The sequence below is a fragment of the Xiphophorus hellerii genome, chromosome 6, assembly GCF_003331165.1.
Source record: "Xiphophorus hellerii strain 12219 chromosome 6, Xiphophorus_hellerii-4.1, whole genome shotgun sequence".
Lineage (NCBI taxonomy): Eukaryota > Metazoa > Chordata > Actinopteri > Cyprinodontiformes > Poeciliidae > Xiphophorus > Xiphophorus hellerii.
The window spans coordinates 10533002-10552494 of record NC_045677.1 but is presented as its reverse complement, the minus strand read 5'-3'; the positions used below and the strand labels follow the sequence as shown (position 1 = coordinate 10552494).

At 39.4% G+C, this 19493-nt stretch overlaps 1 protein-coding gene across 1 annotated transcript in view; it reads right to left on the bottom strand.

Moving 5' to 3' along the window:
• The window catches only part of LOC116721254 (microtubule-associated protein 4-like), an 81937-nt gene that overhangs the window by 30146 nt on the left and 32298 nt on the right, over positions 1 to 19493 (bottom strand). Inside the window, exon 6 of the mRNA XM_032564870.1 lies at positions 16757 to 17989. Within this exon, the coding sequence (XP_032420761.1) occupies positions 16757 to 17989 (1233 nt within the window). The remainder of the gene's footprint in view (positions 1 to 16756; positions 17990 to 19493) is intronic.

Sequence of the window (19493 nt, the reverse complement as noted above, 5' to 3'; positions counted from 1 at the left end):
GAGTTTGGGTTCGATGAAGATGCCAAACAGACGAATGAGCCTGCAGTGCAAACAAATCCCCACCTACTGTATGTCTGAGGTACATGTCATTTTACAGGATAATTGTAGAAGATTAGCTTAAATTTCAACTACGGACAGCAGAGCTACAGAAACACTGACACTTTGCTCCTCCCCTCTGTAGGAGAGGCTAACTAGACAATCATGGCTGAGAATCAAAACAATGAACTTTTGTTGGAAGTTTTCAACTCTGGTGACATGGCAAGTACATCCAAAGAAAAATCTTTCTCCTCAAAACAGCAAAGGCATTGTGTGGAGATACTTTATATAAAAGCGATAAACAAGAAGAGTCAAAGTCACATTTCACTGTTAAACAGTGGACCCAGACTGAGGCTGCCCATAAAAGCAGAAACAAGTCAGAACCAGTGGCAATGTACCCTGCTGATTGTGGCTGATCAAAGAAAATATGAAGCAAAATCACTAAAAAAACACAGAAATGGGAGACTTTCCAAAGACAGTTGAATTGTCTAGTAGTTACTGTTTCTTTCCTGATTAACACATTACAATAAGTTTTTCTGATTAACATTAGGAGGACCGTTATTTCCTCAGTAGACATCTACACTGAAAAAGGTTATGCAGTGTCAGAGTTGAACTTTTAAAATTAATATCATAATAGTTCTAGTTCTAATTGGTTGACACCAGCAACAGACATTAAAAGATTAAGTTACTTGTGAACATGAGGATATTCTCATATCTAATACGTTAGCTCATGTTTTAGTCTCTTATTTGACCCCAGACACACACCAAACAAGAAATATATCTTACCGGTGGTTATTGTCATAGTGTCCTGGGTACCTCTAGCCAGTGTTCCTGCAGGAGTTGGAACAGGAAGTAGAACATTGGTTTCACAGCTCCCATGATGTCTCTTAGGGGGAGGAGAAGATGGCACCACAGGTGACATCATTAAAGGAGTTGAGATCATTGTTGCCGTTGAAGCAGAGCCTTCAGAACCGTCTGTAACCGTGAGAGATCGACGGACAGCTACATGAGGGTAAGAGGGTCTGGGATGGCAGGGTGTTCCCATTGGGATGAAATCTGGCGTGCTGGGTGCCATCACTTGTGTGATGGCCATGCCAGTAGGGTATGCCCCGGCCATTACCATGGGAACAGATAGATGTGAGCAGTCAGACATTGCACGTCTCACTGCAGTTCGCTGAGGGATGTCATTACCTCTGGTTGTTTTGGTGTCTCTGTTTGTTGTATCCTCATGGTGATTTAAAGCCCGTTCCGGACCAGGACTTACAACTCTTTTCTCGGATACATTGCTTTTTGGTGGAGCACATGTTGCTGCTCCCGTTTGAGTACGGCTTAAGTTTTCTCTGTCTGACCTGTACCCTCCTACAACACTCAGCCCTGCATTACCAGCAGCTCTGTTGGGTGGAGACAGAGATGCAGGTGCATGTCCTGTGGGCAACGCGGTGCTAGCTTTGCTACCTGTTAGCTCAGACACAGAAGGAGCAGGTACCTCTGTACCTGACTTTCCTAAGTATGGCTTGAGTATTTGATTTCCAGGCTTACTTGCATTAGAATCTTCCTTCAGAGTTTTCAACAAGCTTCCAGTTGTTATCCTCTCATCTTCTTTTTTTACTTCATGTGAAACTGTATCTCTGGTGATGGATGGATTTAATGGTATTTTTTCCTGATGTTCTGAGACCGGTGAGAAGATGTGTCCTTGGACAGCTTTTTGTGATCCCTGAAGGTAAAATCCGTCCATATTTTGCTGGAGATCGCTCTGTCCAAATGGCTTAGGATCAATGACAGAATTCGAAAAGACTCTCCCTGGTGAGAGAGAAGGGGAAGGTGATGTTGAAGTTGGGGAGGAGTGTGACGACAGGGGGCTGTTGGGGCTCTGTCCTGCGCTCCCTAATACACTCCCAACCACTCCCACCTTAAGTCCATCTTCCTTTGGCCTTTCTGGTCTAGACCAGTCATCCTCTATGTTCAACAACGGTGTGGTGAAGCTCGGGGTTCCTGATGCCATCATCCCCGATGAATTCCCCTCAGTGCTGCCTCGGCCTAATTTCCCCTCATCTTCCATCAAAGTTATTCTGGATCCTGTCTGTGCTGTGGCAGTGGCTCCTCCTGGTGCCATCTGGCCTTGGCAATGCCAGTCACCGTGGCGGGGAGCAGCTGGACTGGACGGTGACAATGGAGAAGAGGCCATCACGGCAGGGATGCTGGCACTGGAGAGAGTACCGGGAGGTTTGTGCTGCTGTTGTTGATGCTGCTGCTGCTGCTGATACCCGCTGGAAGGTTGTCCATACCCACTGTTTCCATTAATGATGCCAGGCTGCTGCCAGGGTGAGCCAGAAAGGAAAGACATTCTCATGCACTGCAGTGGGTCTTCCTCTGTTGATCTTCTCTCCAACCTGTTTGCTTGTCAGCCTTTTTCTGCTCCCTTAGTTATGGTTGTCCTTTTTGATTCCTCTTCCTGTGTCCTTAGTTGCTTTCTTCTGCTTCAAGTGTCCTATTACTGCTGTCCAGGAGGCAGAGGAGTCTTCACTTACCAAACAGTTGTGATCTTGAGAAGTAGAGAAAAGAAATGCTCCCCTGTCTACTTTAGAGTGATTCCTTGCAGTTGTTTGTTTGTGTAACTGCATGGATGTCAGGCATGTAAAGTGCATGTGTGCTTACAGGCGAAAGGAAAGAAGTGCATGGCAGTGAAAAAGCGAAAGTGTGCGTGTGTTTGTGTCTGGTTGTCTCAGCTTCTCTGTGAGCGCTGCACAGATCAGCTGTGGGGCTAAATTGCACCTTGTTCTCTCTTTCTCTTTCTCTCTCTCTTTTTGACATCACAAAGTCACATGACCACCCTGAATATTCCCTCATTCGCTGGAGCTAAATTTCAGCATCCAGCCCCCGGTGACAAACGTGCTCAGGCAGACACAAACTAAGAGACAAGTGTGTACACAGTTACACACACAAACGCACGCACAATGCTGTTGGCAAAAACAGAAGCACATTTGCACACACGCCCACACACACACACGCACACACACACCAACTGATCTGTGGTTGTCACAGCTGCTCTGCTGCTTTGTGACAGCCACTGTTCACATGTTGATTCATAGTGAGAGACACAAGGAGAGATTAGCAAGACATAACTGAAGACTGTTATCATCCTGACTGACTGACTCAGGCAAGAATAAAAAAATGTTCGTGACTCATTTTGTTGACTCCTAAAGAAGTTTATTCCATTTGGATAAAAATATAAAATACTCACAGATTAGGCATTAATCTATGAACAACAGCAGAGATTGTTTTTTTTTGCCACAACCACTTTGACCCACTGAGGGATGGACTCCACCAGAGGCCTGGAAATGTGCTGTGACATCTCGCTTCAAGATGTGATGGAGCTACATGTAGATGTCACGTCTTGGAGCAGTAAGTGGCATATTGGGGCCTTCTTTGCAAAATGACCTAAAGAAGTATAGAAAATATTTGGGTTTGGGCAAAGATCTATTGCTCTATAATAGGCTTACCACTGTTCTTGCTTCAGATCATGATCATGATAAAGACAGCTACAGATCAGGTAAGGTCTACAAGCTTCTGTTTTGGAGGAGTCAGTCACTCATCTAACCTCGGCAAATTATCCCTCGATAAAGTCATTCAAATCGTAGTACTTGCTTTTTTCCTTCTGCCAACAGTGAAATTGTCACATACTGAAAAAAAAATGAAGTCAAATGTCACTTTTCAAAATGCCTTATTTATGTATACTGATTAAATGTAAGAATTTTGTTAGCTATTCTTTGATAACTGGACTAACAAGGAAAACTGGAAAACCTGGACTAGTTTAGATATTCAACTGAGTGATTAAAATATTGTAAACAGTGTTCTAACTTAGTAAATGGACTGAACTTATATTGAGCTTTTCCAGTCATACTGACCGCTCAAACTGAGTGGGAATTTGAGGTTAAGTGCCTTTGTACAGGGGCACATCGACTTGTGGCAGAAAAAAGCTGGAATCAAACGTACAACCTTGTAACAGAGCCTTATAACAATAATAAAGGATTCAGAAACTCCTCAGAGGCAGTACAATCAGAGAAGCACTAGAGAAGAGTCTGAATTTTAAAATTATATTCTTGTGACTCATTTTGTTGATGCTCACTGACATTCATAAAGCACCGCTCCTGAAGTCTGAAAAACCAATCAGAATATTGGGTTCCAGCCCTGCATAGACTCGTTAAAACGGGATGTTGGTTTTGCTACAAAAAAACACCACATGTTAAAGCGGAAAAAAAATAAAATAAAAAAATCAGACAAAAACTATTAAAAATGAACATGCAACATAGGCAGATGCAAAAGGAATATCCAAGACAAAGTTATTGCTGGAAGCGAGGAAAGGAAAAAGTGGATTTAAAAAAAGAGAGTAAGTGTTTTAGGTTGACTTTTATAGACTGGAGGGAGCCAAGACAAAATTTTGGACACAAGATGCATCAAGATTTATCCATTGGATTAATAATTCATCGGCTACCTCTTACTTCTGTGTATAGCGTGCTTAATAGGCAAGCCAGACAGTGGTCATGCAAAAGATAATAATAGAAAGCATTTTAGCTGCTATTAAAAAGTCTACATTATTCTGGTGGGTTTCACAATTTAGCCATAACTGGTTAGACATTTGCATCAGACTCTTTTTGCTTTTATAAAATTATAAAGTTTTAAAAACTCTCAACTTTGAAATAAGTGTCTTTTTTAGAGCAAAGTGTTTAAATACATGCACTTAATGATCCAACCATCAAACAGTCTTAATCTAAATGAAGAAGGTTCTGTCTATTATGGACAATAAACAGCACCCTCTCCACCACATAGTGGACAGACAGCGGAGCACCTTCTCACATAGACTGCTCCAGCTCCGCTGTCGTAGGGACAGATACAGGAAATCCTTCCTGCCACATGCCATCTCACTGTACAATAAAAGCTAAATTATTGTTCTGCACTAATCAGTCCAATTTCGCACAACTGCACTGTGGCACACTTGCTGTACATATATTTACATATACATACTGTATCTGCATTTTTGAATCTTTGCAAGGACTGCTCTAAGCTGCTTTTTATATTGACAGCATGTTATATTTTATTTTTATTTTATCTTGTCTACAATTGCTACTCAGTGGTGGTTGTTGTGTGTCTTGTCTCTATGCTGCTGTAACTGCGAAATAATTTCCCTGCTGGGATGAATATAGTAATTCTATTCTATTCTATTCTATTCTAAATGAATAAATAGCAGAAACTAAAAACAGGATCTTCGACAAAGGTTTATGCAGCAAAGTTTATCTACAAACTGCCAGCCTACAAAGGGTGTCATGTTTCTTCATTAATGGGATGAAAAATGATATTTGCAATCGTCCTGGTGGTTTATGACTGGAAGGTTTTAGAAATGTTCTAAATATGACAAACTACTGATTTATCCTCTGACACCAAATTAGCAAAAAGAAAACTTTGTAGCTTTTTTTGAACACAGATTTGGGTCAACATCTGCAGTGGGAGACACTGGGAGTACGTTCAACTGATTTCAGAAACTTTCACATCTTAGCAATTTTACTGTTTATGTATTTGGTTGTGTAATAGTAAAAGGTTAAGGCCATATGCAGATATGCAACTTATAAGAGGACTCCATGTTACAACTAAGCACATAAATAAAAAAAATCTGACAATTTCCACCTTTTAAAATTAGATTTATACTGACAAACCTCCATGTTTAAATGTGTCTCAAATGTTTTTAAATTATGTTTAATAATCTCACAAACTCTGCTCAGGATTTATAATCCAACTTTTCAAGCAGGATTAACGAGCCTCTGATAGCAAACCGTCTCCTCTTCCACTCTTTTCTTTCCATATCGCACACATTTTTAGTTCTTAGCACACACAAATCGTGTGTGTGTGTGTTTGTGAGTGGGGCTAACATCAGGAGGTTTTGTATTTAGCTATTATTATACACCGAGGAAGTGCAAATTGAAAAATCCAGGTATAGACAAGAAATTTTACTGAGGTTTCAAAGCCGCGCAGCACACGCATCATGAAGAGCCTGTGGTCGGCGCAGATCAAGAGGCTTAGAGCCGTACAACCACATGGAAGTTAACATTTTCTTTCACAAAATAAACCGTATTTTCTTTTGGCTGCTCCCAAAAATACCACAAGGGAATCTCAGCTGTTTTAAGAAAACTGAACTTGTTAGAGGATTGCAAAGACCCAAAGTGTCTTCTATTTACACTTGATATTCTTACTTACTTACTTGATAGTCTTACTGTAGATTTATAAGATAATTAGTGAAGAGTAATGTCTCGTCTTGTTCCAGAAACAGTTGCTGGTCCTGTGTTAGTCCTGTCCTTTCTTTAATACTGATACCAAGATTTAGTGCCAGTTTAAGAGTAAAACTAAAAAAATAAAAATCCTCACAGTCCAGCTGAAACATTTACAACTCTAGAGTACATAACAGTATGGTGGAAAAAAAAGATAAATTACTATTTAAAATCCTTAGCATCAAAGGTATTACCACCAATAGTTTGAAACAGAGATGTGAACTTCACGGGAAAAACAAACAAAAAACTGCTAAGCTTTGTGTTGATATTTTAATGTTTTCTCAGTGAAGATTCATAAGTGAGTATTTATTAGAGAATATATTATAACACCATTGTTCACAACACATTTCCAACGATAGCTAAAAATCTTTTTTCTGCGTCTGAAAATAAGGTTGGGTGAAGTCTGTTTCACTTTTATTTTGCTGACAATTACACAACTTCTTCAAGTTGAGCCACGACCTTCTTCATTATCTTTGCAGCGAAGAGGTTCGTGGTAAATCGGGAGGAGTTGCAGATCCATGTGGAAAACGGCCCAGTAAAAATCTAAATTAATGTTCTAAAATTGCTGTTCAGTTGAGTTTTCTCACAAAGAATGGAAAAAAACACTTAGTCTTCATGCAAGGCTGATTTAGACACAATTCCTAAAACCTTTAGCTGTAGTTCCACACTTGTTTCTTAAAAACAAATGCATAAAACACTCTTCAGATATTTCTGTACAAAAAAGATTTAGCAAACTCTGCATTGTTTTCTTCCTACTTGACATATGTACACAACCTTGGTCTATTCCAAGGTTAGTCTAAAAATATAAATTGAAATTTCTATTAATAGCATGAAGAAAAATAAAACTAAAAAGTTAGGGGGGATGTATACTTTTGCCAGGGGACTCAGACAACCAGTGAACATGTAAGCGAAAGTTAAAAGACCAAGAGTAAGTTCAGAAGAAGTCAGATATAAGCATACTCTTGAAAAGAGGACTTTTTTCCCAATAAAAGAAAAGGCTTTTTAAACTCCACCATCATCTCTCCTCCGTCTCGCAGCATTCCCACTTTTTCCCCTCGATACACCCAGGACTGAGCAGAAACACCAGGAGCAGCAGCTCGTCAAGCATGACTGACAATGAATGAATCTCATTACATAATCATCCATAAACAATTTGCCCACTGTAATCACAGAGGGACAGTGAGCCACGGACAGGAAGAGGAAGACATTAGAGGGTTGCTTGATTTCATAATACAGGACAGGATGGATATTTAGCAGGTTAAAACCGGCTCAGAGGCTGCTGGTGTGAACATTCAAAGGGATTATGTGGTTAAGGAGCAAAAGCCCTAAATCTTAGACCCAAGGATGTTTTTTTTTTTAAGAGGAGGCAATCTAGTATAAAATTTAAAAGACACAAAGAACTGGTTACCATTTTATCATGTCACATGTAAAATACTGTAAAACTTTTTAAGTAATAACATTTCAAACTGGATTTGTGCTGGAATGTAAGCCAGTAGGTAAATGTGGAACTGACAGGGACCTTTAATGTATACTCCTGCTGATTTAGAGCCCTTTTCTGACATGATTAACACAGCAGTGGTTTCTTCTATCTGTTAAAAGCATTATATCCAATCATTAAGACTGCAGTTGCTTTTTCGCTTATTTTCCAAATGCTTCATATAGACATGCCTCTAAAACTGGAAACACTGGAAAAAATTTTAAAAAAACAATAATAGATCATTTCCTAAGAGCATCTTATAAAATTTTAAGTAGTCCAACCTTATGAGGAATTAGAAGGGATGTGTGTTTGTTACGAGGATGGATCTGACTGGGTCAGAAAAGATCCAGGGCGGGGAGCTGGATCTTGGATCATGTCTAATTAGGACATGATATTGACACACTTAGGCGCCACCATATTAATGGAGAGCTGTGCATGTAAAAATGGCTCCATGTTTCACTGCAGCTGCTTAGAGAGAAAGGGTGGAACACCTTTGTATCAAAAATATTCTTGCTTCAAAGCGCTAAGCTTTATTGTTAAAAGCAATAGTGGCATAATGTAAAGTTGTCTGTTACCAGCTTTTCAGCCAACAAATTATGCCAGCGTTAGAATCATATTGTTAGTTTATTTTGTACCTGTAAGCAGTTGAAGCCCAAGTACTTAACCACTGTTTTCAGTTTATTTCTCTTCACTGATTAATTGTGGAAACAAATTCAAATGTCATGTACGCTTCAACTTCATGTTCAGAAGGTTTTATATTACACCCTATTTCCATCAACCTCATTTGGTCTAGTTGACTCCAGAATTGTTCACAAGTATTTTTTTTAACCAAGTTCAAGTTATGTCTAAGCCCTTTTAAGAGGAAAGTCAAATTCAGTTCTCAAATCTAGCCTGCCTATGAGACTGCCCCGCCGTAGGTTAAGACAAGAGGATAATATCTTCGATGTAGGTTTATTTTTTCAGAAACATTTGAAAGTCATTCAGCCAAACGTTCAGTTGGAGAGACTTTAAGTAGTTCAATATTATGAGGCTACAGCTAACATGGACAGATCCTTATAAACTATTAATCGTGCTGAAAGTCAAGCAAATTCTTTCAAAAGAAGAATATATATATGTTTGTGGAAATGTCCACAAAGACAAACAAAAGAATTTACATTTTAAATTTATGCTGCATGAACTGTGGTCAAAGGACGGAACATGTTGTCTTTGATAAATCATAAGACTACAAAGTTGACATTTAAGGCTCGTTTTTCAAATACACATCTTCTGTCTTTTCTACCAGTCAAGGTCAAACGTGTTGTCCGTTCCATTACATAACATCCCAACAGGAGCTGAATAAATCACAACAAGAAATGACTCAACCTTGAAATGACCTTATATTTAAAATGTTAATGTCTGAAAGCATGTGTTAGCATGCTACATCCTAACAAAAAATGCTTCACTAGCTATATCTAAAATGTAACATTGCCTTCAAGATTATAACAGCAACAATAATGTTAAATACTGTGGTCCCATTAAACAGAGCATCACAGAGCTGGCAGCACAGCTGACAGATAAGATTAGCTCTATTATTAACACACACACACATAGCCTTTCTGCAGCGCCGTGCTAGTCATGCATGTTAGCCATGTGTGCTAGCACCCCTCCGCTTATTTTAATTAGTCAGTTCATGAACCAACACAACCACACTGACTGTGCCTCCTTCACGTGTTAGATTTGTTCTTGTTATGAATCACACTTCTACAGGAGTTCATCTTACAGGATAACGTGTGAGAGACACATTAGGAGAAATAGCTGATGTTAGGCTACTATTAATCTTATCAATTTACTGCTACATCTGACCAGATGCAATACAAAATATCTCTGACAACTCGAGCAATGTTGATTTCTTCTAAAACTTTCAGCAACAATTACATTACATACCGGAAACGCTAAGAGAAAAAGAGAGCTAATAAATGCATCACACACAAATAATTACTCTTCGGGTGGTGTGTAATTGCGGTAAAAAAAACAACAGAAAAAGTCCCGTCTTTGAAGGTCACGGATTGCATTGCATCGCATCGACTGACTAAGGACGAAAACAGAAAAAGGAGACACTACAGCTGGTTGCCCATGGTGCTGGGCAGAGCGAAGGAGTGAGCAAGACTGTGGGTGGGAGGGGGGAGGCGGCTGCGGGGATGTGGAGGATCTTGTCAGAGTGAGTCTATTTTTAGTCTCTGAGCTCACTGCCTGTCACACCCAGTCCAACCCTTCTCGACCATCCCGCCCCTCCTCAACCCTCACTTGCAGAGTCTCGTTGTTTCCACGGCAACCGCCTCCCACATCTCCCTGACGACGCCCTCCTAGTCCACCAACAACCCAACAAACCTCCCGCCCCCTGCCCCTACCCAGCGAGATCTAAACCCAATTCGTCGATGCGGTGATTATTACAGTACTGCAGCGACACAGGGAGTCTGAGCGGGAGAGGGGAAGACGTGAGGTGGATGGAGGAGACATAAAGGGCAAAGACGCGGAGGGGGATGGAGAGATGGGAAGGAGACGATTCTGCGGGCGAAAAAGGAAGAGTAAGAAAGGTGGCTTGGTCCACACAGGAGATAAGGAAGACAGGACAGGAATCAAGGAACAGAAGCCTGATGTTAAAGAAACAGCAGATTAAACTTAGTTGGAAAATTGTAATTGCATCAGCATCGGGGGGGGGGGGGGGGGGGGGTTGGAGGAACAGACAGAAAAAGAAACGTGGAAAAAAGGAGGTAACAAGATAGAGGGAGAAAAGGAGGACAAGAAGCAAAAATAATCCACCCTTAAAATTTCACTGCGGCACAGCTCCAGCTGTAGAGGAATTAATCTGGTCTCTATAAGGTGCCTCACATGCAACAATTTGATACAGAAAACACAATAACAAAAACTGATTGCTTGTAGCACAATTTACAATGTCAAAGTGATAAAACCCAAATTGAATGTTGATTGATTTCTGCTGTGCAGAAAGAGCAACAAATCTTTTTCATAATACATTATGGTATTTTAAAATGCATGACGTGCAGGAATATTACTAAAACACCCATCAGTTACTTGACTGGATATATCATTTTACTTTAAATAACCTGCTTAGTTTTTTGTTTTACTATAGTAAGTGAAACAATTTCCCAAATAGTTACTCTTCTGCAGCAACCCCTGAGATCAGAAGTCTGACCTAAAGATATCTAGATACTTCTTCTACATCTATAAAATGCCATGACAGATGAAGTGATGAACTATTTGCAATTCTGTCTCTAAGACTAAAATATGAAGTGACATACAAACTGGTTCTGCTACAGAGTCTTGTTTTGGAATACATAATATTATTCAAATAATGATGTAAAATCAAACTCAAAGTAACTGATCTGTATCCCGACTGATGCTTTTTCAAACAATGAACATCAGAGTACCTGATTAAACTCTTCTCCTAGTAAGTGCTGTTGATGTTCTGTCTCTAGTTTTACAGTTTTATAATACAAGATAGAATTTGTTTTCTGTAAATTCTATCATTCTGTCATATGGCTAATTGGAGCTATCAACAAGTCATACAAAAAGCTAGTAAACAAGCTAGCATTAGCTTAGCACCTTAAGTACTTTGCCTGCATAAAATCTCATCAATATAAGCAAGACATGAAAATATGAATAGAAGTAGAAGAAATAGATTCATTGTCCCACACAGGAAATCCAAGTGTACCAGCAGCAAGTCAAAGACAAGGAGAAGTCATGCATATTCACAGAAAGATAAAAGATATAAAAAATAAGAATAATAGACTGTACAGTGAGGGGAAATTTACAAAGAAAAGTACCGTAGCATACTCAGGTGAATAGAAAAGTGCACCTGAGTAATTTAAAGAAAGAAATGTACAAATGTGTTTTTGTGTTAAAAAAAACCCCCCAGAAGAGTTACAGGTGAAAAAAAAACTGCAAACAACAAGTATGTGTAAGAAACAGCAGGAATGTTATTGGAAGTGAATAAAAACTGCTAATATCAGCAGGTATGTAAACTTTAATGGTTTTGTTGGGAGCGATGATGGTTATGAAGAATGTAGTAACAGGTCTTTCTTGAAAATGCAAGTTTATTTTCTAGAGATTTATTCTATATAAATGAAAGTAAAATATATAAAACTAGCAGCTGCTTGGAGGAAGGATACCTAGTATGCAGCTGTCCGTCATGGAAGGTGCTGAGATCAGAAAAATACTATAATGATTAAAATAAGGTCTTAATTAGAAATTGCCTGAGCCCAATTTTTTTCCACAACATTATCTAGTTCAGGGGTGCCCAAAGTGGGTCCTCGAGGTCCGGCATCCTGCATGTTTTAGTTCTCTCCCTGGTTTAACACACCTGGATCAAACGATGGCTCGTTAGAAGGCCTAAGAAGAACATTGACATCCTGAGAAGGTTGTTACTACCACCAGGGAGAGAACTAATACATGCAGGGTGCCGGCCCTCGAGGACCGACTTTGGGCACCCCTGATCTAGGACAGTCTGCTGAGAGAATACTTTTCTGATGATGGCATTTCTGCTGAAGTACTGTGCTTGATATTTTTCCAGACAATCAATTCCAAATTGTTTATTAAATCTAAAACAATGACTTTAGAAAATCAGCACCTCATCACACAGTAGATGAAGAAGGGGATTTTAATTTATTTTATTTACCTTTGAAATCAAAAGCACAATCTGGAGTTATTTTTTCTGAACAGAAACCTCAGTTTCCTGATGTAGCATTTGTATCTGTCTGCTATTCAAGGGCAAAACATCTGGAATATTTCTTGTGGGTCAATTTGTTGAGAATCTCAAGCCATTTATCTTCATCAGCGAACAGCCACAGCTGCAGTTCCACCGGCCAACACCAGATGGCGCCAACGAGCAGGGCTGAGCGTCAACAACAACCTCCGTGCTTTACAGCTTACACTCACTGCACTGTAAGGATCTGTTTGCTACTTTACACAGCTATCCACAGCGCACATTGGTCCCCTGTGGAGTTCCATCTTATGGATTTCACTTAATCTCAATTTCTCTGACTGGCTTGCAAAGACAAAACAATGTACAGAAAAACAAGGTCGCCCTTCCACACACATGCAAGGACAATATACAGCCGAACAGAGACTACTCAGCAGAGAGGACCATCACGTCTTCTCCTGCAAAGCAGCATACACACTTTTGCATGAGAAAAAACACTTGGGAGTCACTTTTTCATCTCAGGGGTAAAGCAGTTGTGCTCATCAATTATGTAGTTGAGAGAAAAGGAAGGGATAAAGGTGTATAAATAGTCAACTGATGGAGAGGGAGAATAAAAATAGAATATTCAAACAACTTTTTTCACTGATTTTCAGATGAGATGGTCAGTAAGAAAAGCACAGATCACTCTAGTTAGATCTCGATTCCTAGTTTGATTGTTTTTTTAACCGGTTCAACCGATGCTGAGGTAGGATTAGGCCTAAAAACTTCCGGCTGAGAAAAAAGTTGATGTCTTCAGTTAAAACACATTTTCATTTAAATCATATGCAAGACTACAAACCTCAAGTGTTAAAACTGAACAGATATCCTCCTCCATTTTCTAGATAAACAGCATTTCAGTCCTCCAACAATCACACCAGACAGCTTGAAACATTCAGATAATGTCTCAGATTGTTTTAAAAAGCATTAGAGGGAATCTAATTTCACCAGACATGACATTGTGCAGTAACACTAAATCATTATCTGTGTAACTAATATTAATGTCAATGATTATAACAATGGACTCACATCCATTACAAGGAGATCTGTGTTTGAAATACTCAGTAACGTAAAACTAACCATGTATGAGAAAATAGTCTTGTGAACAACAACAAAATAATTTTAATATTTAGTTTTTGCAAAACCATTAAGTCAGAAACACTGCGTTTCACTATTACATTTTTGAGTACCCGTTTTCAAAAACAGTTACCATTGCACTATAGGATAATAACCAAATTACTGAGTACAGCTTTTGATGTACTCTGGTAAAAATTGGCATAAACAGAATCTTTCAGTGGAGCAGTCAGGCATTTCACAAAAACAAGTAAATACAAACTCAAAGTTGTGAATAAAAGAGTGCATCACAGTTTTCTGACAACTTATAGTAAGAATAGCTTTCATAAATGGGAGCGAAAATCCTTTGAGCCACACCTCACAGTGCAGCAACTTTAAAATCATTTTCACATCAGATAATATCTGATTTTAATCTTGACAAAATCAATTCCTTATCTAGGAAAAGGCCACATTCCTTAAAAGGACACTGATTTAGACAATGTGCAACATTAGCCTTACATGTTAAAACAAAGCAAACTTAGAAACTCTCTGACCCATCATTAAATATGAGTCAGCTGTTCTTAATCAGTTCAGACATTTTTCAGTCTTATCACGTTGTTCAAATGCTTTACAGTACTTTCAAACTTCACGGTACTCTTCTCAATTTCAATATTCAAATTTGCAGACAAACTCGCGTCTTACCTGTAGACGGAAAGCAAGTAGTTGGCGGCGTCACGAAGAAAAAAAAAAAAACAGAAGGGAGTGGGGAGGGCAGACAGAAAGAAAAAATAAACATTTTTAGTCCTCCCAGAATGAACCTGACTGTATCAAACAAAACACTGTCATGTTTAAGAATAAACTAGTGTTAGGCTTCTACCACAACATATGTCAGCTGTAGAAGTACGTAATAAAACGTCTTGAAGTTAAAGTTTTACTACAAGTTAAAGCCACAGTATGTTATTTTAATAAAACAATATGTTTTTAACACATTTGTTAACTGTCACTATAACGTGACAGTATAGAATGAAGTAAATCAAGCTCCTCCACCTTTCCCCAGCGCTCCTATTGCCATCTGCAGAAATACAACGCTCCTGGTTAAAAACAACCAATCCGAGCCAAGAGGAGGGTCTTAACTCTGTCAATCAAGCTGCTGTACATGATGCTCTATGTGCTAATGGCGGAGAAACAACTTGCCATTACAGGAAAACTGCCTATTCACTGTCATCAATGGCCATGCTAACTAGCCTGAGCATTCATGGCAGGCCTTGTTGAGGGGATAGAGATATAGTGAAGCTAGAGAACAAGGAGGAGGTGTGAGCAGCACATAAACGAGGGTGATTGACCCCTCTCCCGACTCTGATTGCTTGTTTCTGACTGATCGGTGTATTTCTGCAGAAGATAGTAGGAGGAGGCAGAGGAGCTAGATTGTTTCCTCAGATTATCCGTCTCATATTCCACTACACAAAATACTAAATATCACAGTATAACTTTTTATTTTAAATAAAAGTTACATACTGCAGCTTTAAGAGATTTGTAACTATTTAACCTTAAACACGTCTGTTAAAATGTCAGTGAAGAAGATGAGAATCAAGATTAAATGTGCATTTACCTAGATGAACTGTGGTTAGGTTTAACTTTTTACAAAAGTAATAAAACTGCATTCAATAATAATTTTTCCTGTACAATATTTGGATTCAGTTTGAATGCTCAGGTGAAAACTACATAACTACACAATGGAAGCACTAGAATATAATCATCTTAGGGTTTTTATTTTGCGTGTGGATGATAGATTTGTAGGAGCTGCACCATTCTATGACAGCAACAAGAGCAGAAAACCTTAGGTGAAATTCTTTGATGATTCCGATAAAATCATATATTATAGATTTTATATAATCTATAAACTGAATGCAAATAAAGAAAATGTTTAACACTTTAACATAAAAGCTGAGTTGACTGGTCAAACATCAAGGTAAAAAAACAATGCACTAGTCTTCCACATACAGGTGAATATTACTGTGCTCCTTTTTCTTCATCATCGGTTGTAAAATAACATAAAAACAGAGATATGTCTGTAGTAAAACTGCCTAAAAACTAGTAAAGCATTGTGCAAGTTGTGCTTTCTCAAGTTATACTCTGTTTATGTTGATTAATAAATAAAGTTACATGGAGCTATGCAAAGTTATTCATACCCATTTTATTGGGATTTGACAGACCATTAAAAAGCACCACCCAGCTTGGATGCGAGAGAAAAATGGGTGCATTTAATTCTTTCTTTCTTTATAAAAACAATTTGAGAACCATGTATCATTTTCCTTCCACTTCACAGTCGTCGGAAACTTTGAATTGGTCCCAATAAAATACACTGAATTTTGTTGTTGTAGTGTGACATAATGTGGAAAGGTTCATGGATATGAATACTTTTGCAAGGCAATAAAGGCATATTAATGCTCTCTTACAGCACCAATTTGTCACTAAACAGTAAGTTAAGATCTAAGTGTTCAGAACACTAAAAAACAGCAACAGCAAATTGACTTTGCCATGCATGAACTTAGGTTAGGTATTTGCGTCTATGGACAAAAAGGAAATGGCAGAGGGGTTAGACAGGCAGATGATATTCAGATGAAACAGTGGACACATGAACAAGCAGAGCAGCTATCTGAAGCAGCAGGTCAGGTAATACACTTGTTATGATCATGTAAACTTATACACATAAGCAGGCTGAGGAACATCAAATAAGAGAGTTTACGCCCTTATGGGTTGGTTATTGAGGGCCCGACTACTACAAATATTGTTACATACACATTTGTCCCATACGCATGCCAGCAGTATGGAGAAGTCATGTCAGGACTCCAATATCTGTCCGATTTTCACTTTCCAAAAGTGTACTGAGGATTTTCTTTTCCTAAATAATAAGAATATATTGAAAACTAATACAAGAAGATCAATTTGTCGGGCCCTGGCTATTACACATCCAAAGAGGAAAGGATCAACCACCAAACAGGCCTGGTGCTCAATCCACAAACAGAGCCATGCATACGAAAAGACAAACAGTACTGCTTTCGACTATCCTAGCATAATTATAAACACTTCTGTTAAAATCAGTCCCAAAGGTCATTCTTATCTTTCCTGTAGTTCACCAACCTTCCAGAAGGGGAAGCTGTGTCGACGAGGACTCCTGGTGCTCTGAGTGTGCAAGAAAGGAGGGAGGGACTGCTCGGGTGATGGAGGAAGAAAGATTGGGTGAACTAACTGGCATGCCTACACCTTTTTGGGGAGTGTCTGATGATGAGGAGGGGGTGGCTTCATTTTTAAAGGGAGCGGAGGAGGAACAAAGCAGGCTAGCAGAGGTGGTGGTCATGGGAGCAGGAGTACCTGGTAACGCTGCTGTTGCTGAACTAACAGCAGAAGCAGCAGTGGAGGACATGAATGTGCCTGAGGGGATAAAAGGCTCAGCATTGACATTGAGGGTTGATGCAACCGTTGCAGGAGCTGGGGGTGGTGGGTTGGTGGAAGGAGTCAAAGCAGGGTCTGGAGTGCTTTTAGAAGGGTTGAAAGCAGAGGGAGGTTGCAAAGCAGGCATGGCAGTTTCCATAGGAATGGACCTAGTTAGAGACGCAGTGGCAACAGAGGGGGTGTTGGTGATGGGGGTAGTGGTCTGAGAGTCAGGGGTAGAGCCTGGAGGAGTCTGGAGGACTGAATCGAGGAAAGAGAAGGTCTGGGAGACTGGGCTCAGATTGTCCCCTGTCAGTAGCGCTAGACTTTCACTAACATCCCCACTTTTAGTGGCAGTATTAGTGGTAAAACTACTGTTAGCCTCAGGCTTACTGGTTGAAACTTTTTCTTCATTCGGCTTTGGCCCATTTTTATTAGACAGAGGGTAATCTACTACACACATGGGTTCATAGGCACGTGGAGATGGATCTTCTACAAGGCTAACATGGGAGCAGTTAGTGAAACTTGTAGGTATTTGTTCAGGGGCTGTGTCAAGGGGAAACCTTGGGGCAACGGTAGCCGGTGTGGGGGAGACAGGTTGCTGGGGTGCGCCCCACTCCTCTGGAAGTTTTGCCCGACTCTTGGTCTTCCTGCCTTTTACCCTACCCCCTCCTCCACTCTCTCTGATTTCCCGCTCCCAGTTCTCCTCCTCATCTCTGTCGTCCTCTTCTTCCTGCATCCTGTGCTTGTCTGATCGGCCAGTGTTATTCTCCCGCTCATCCAAGAAGTCGTAGACCTCATCGCTGCCCTTCCTCTTCTTCTTCTGCCGCCGCAGCTTGCCAGTCTCTCCCCCTGTCCCCACTCTCTCTGGGCTGGGGGGCTCAGAGTTGGAGGATGTGGGACTGCTGTCGTCCATTGAGCCACTGGGAGAGAGGACGGGAGCTGCCGAGGGGGGAGGGTTTTATAAGAGGAGGAACCAATCATATACTGTGTCAGAGAAATATAGGCTAAACAGCCATCAGATTGTGGCTACCTTAAATGAACTGATTTTTAATGAATTAAAGGCTAATATGTTAACTTACTTAACTGTACAAGTTAAAGCATCTTGGGTGAATTGACTGCAAGCAGACAGCTTCAAACACATGAGTTTGTATTTGTCAATTTGTTTTCTTGCAGAAGTTGAACATTAGCTTGAGAACCAATGTAATACCTATGAATAGTAGATCCCACACAGGCAATGGTTAGCAAAAAAGTCTCACATTACAAAGTTGCCAGAGATCCCACTTTTCCAAACACCAATTTCTAATATTTTGCTTAAAATTGTAATTCAATTTTTTACTATGACATATGTCAAATATTTCTACAGTAGTCAGGCTTTAAATGTGGGACAAACAAAAAAAATGTTGAAGAAAAAGATGGATGGAAAGATGAATGGATGGATGGTCTTCTTGATGCTGGTTATTCATTAAAGTTCTCTATCAAACTTCTCAGGGCTTCACAGAATATCTGGATTAATACTGCATAATTTAAACACAGGTGGACTCTACTTAATGGTAAGGTGACTCTGAAATCAGCTGTACTGAATTTTATTTAGGGGCATCATAGTAACGAGAACTGATTACAAATACAAAACACACTTTCCACATTTTTATTCATAAAAAAGGTGTCTGCTGCTCTAAGTTGTTCTATCAAATAAAACCTCATCAAAATGCAACTATTTGATTGTAATGTCAAAATGTGAAGAAAAAAATTGATTCAAGGAGTGTGACTATTTTTTCATAAGGCACTGTATTTAGCTGAGTATGGTTTGTATTTCGCATAGGAAATTTTTCATTCTGTAATAAAAAACACTTTAAAATTCAGTTTGCAAAAAGAAACAGAAAAAAATTAATGCACCAAAACAAAAAAAATACCAAGATACATGTAATAAATGTTGATGGATGGATGGATGGATGGATGGATGGATGGATGGATGGATGGATGGATGGATGGATGGATGGATGGATGGATGGATGGATGGATGGATGGATGGAAATAACTTTTACTTAAAGAGATGAGGAATGCAATCTGGAAATACAAATATTTTTCCAAACTTTTTTTTATATTTTACGCTACAAATCTGAAAGGTGCTTAGATAATGACATGTGTCACATCTGTCAGTTAAATGCAAATTTATAGTAAATTTGATTCCATTTTCATCTTTGAGCAGATATTTAAAACACCCATCGCACCAAGTACAACCTAGTGAGAGCATAACTTTAGTACTTTGAATTTGATCCACACAAAACCCAAATTTCCCACCTAACTTACAAAGCTATTAAATTATGTTATCAATATTCTAAAAGTTACATTATGATCAGTCTTAGCTGTACTGTTTCTTTCTTCCAGCAAAAAGAATCAAACAAGGTAAGAACGTGAACAGCATAGGCAATAAGTAAAGATCAGT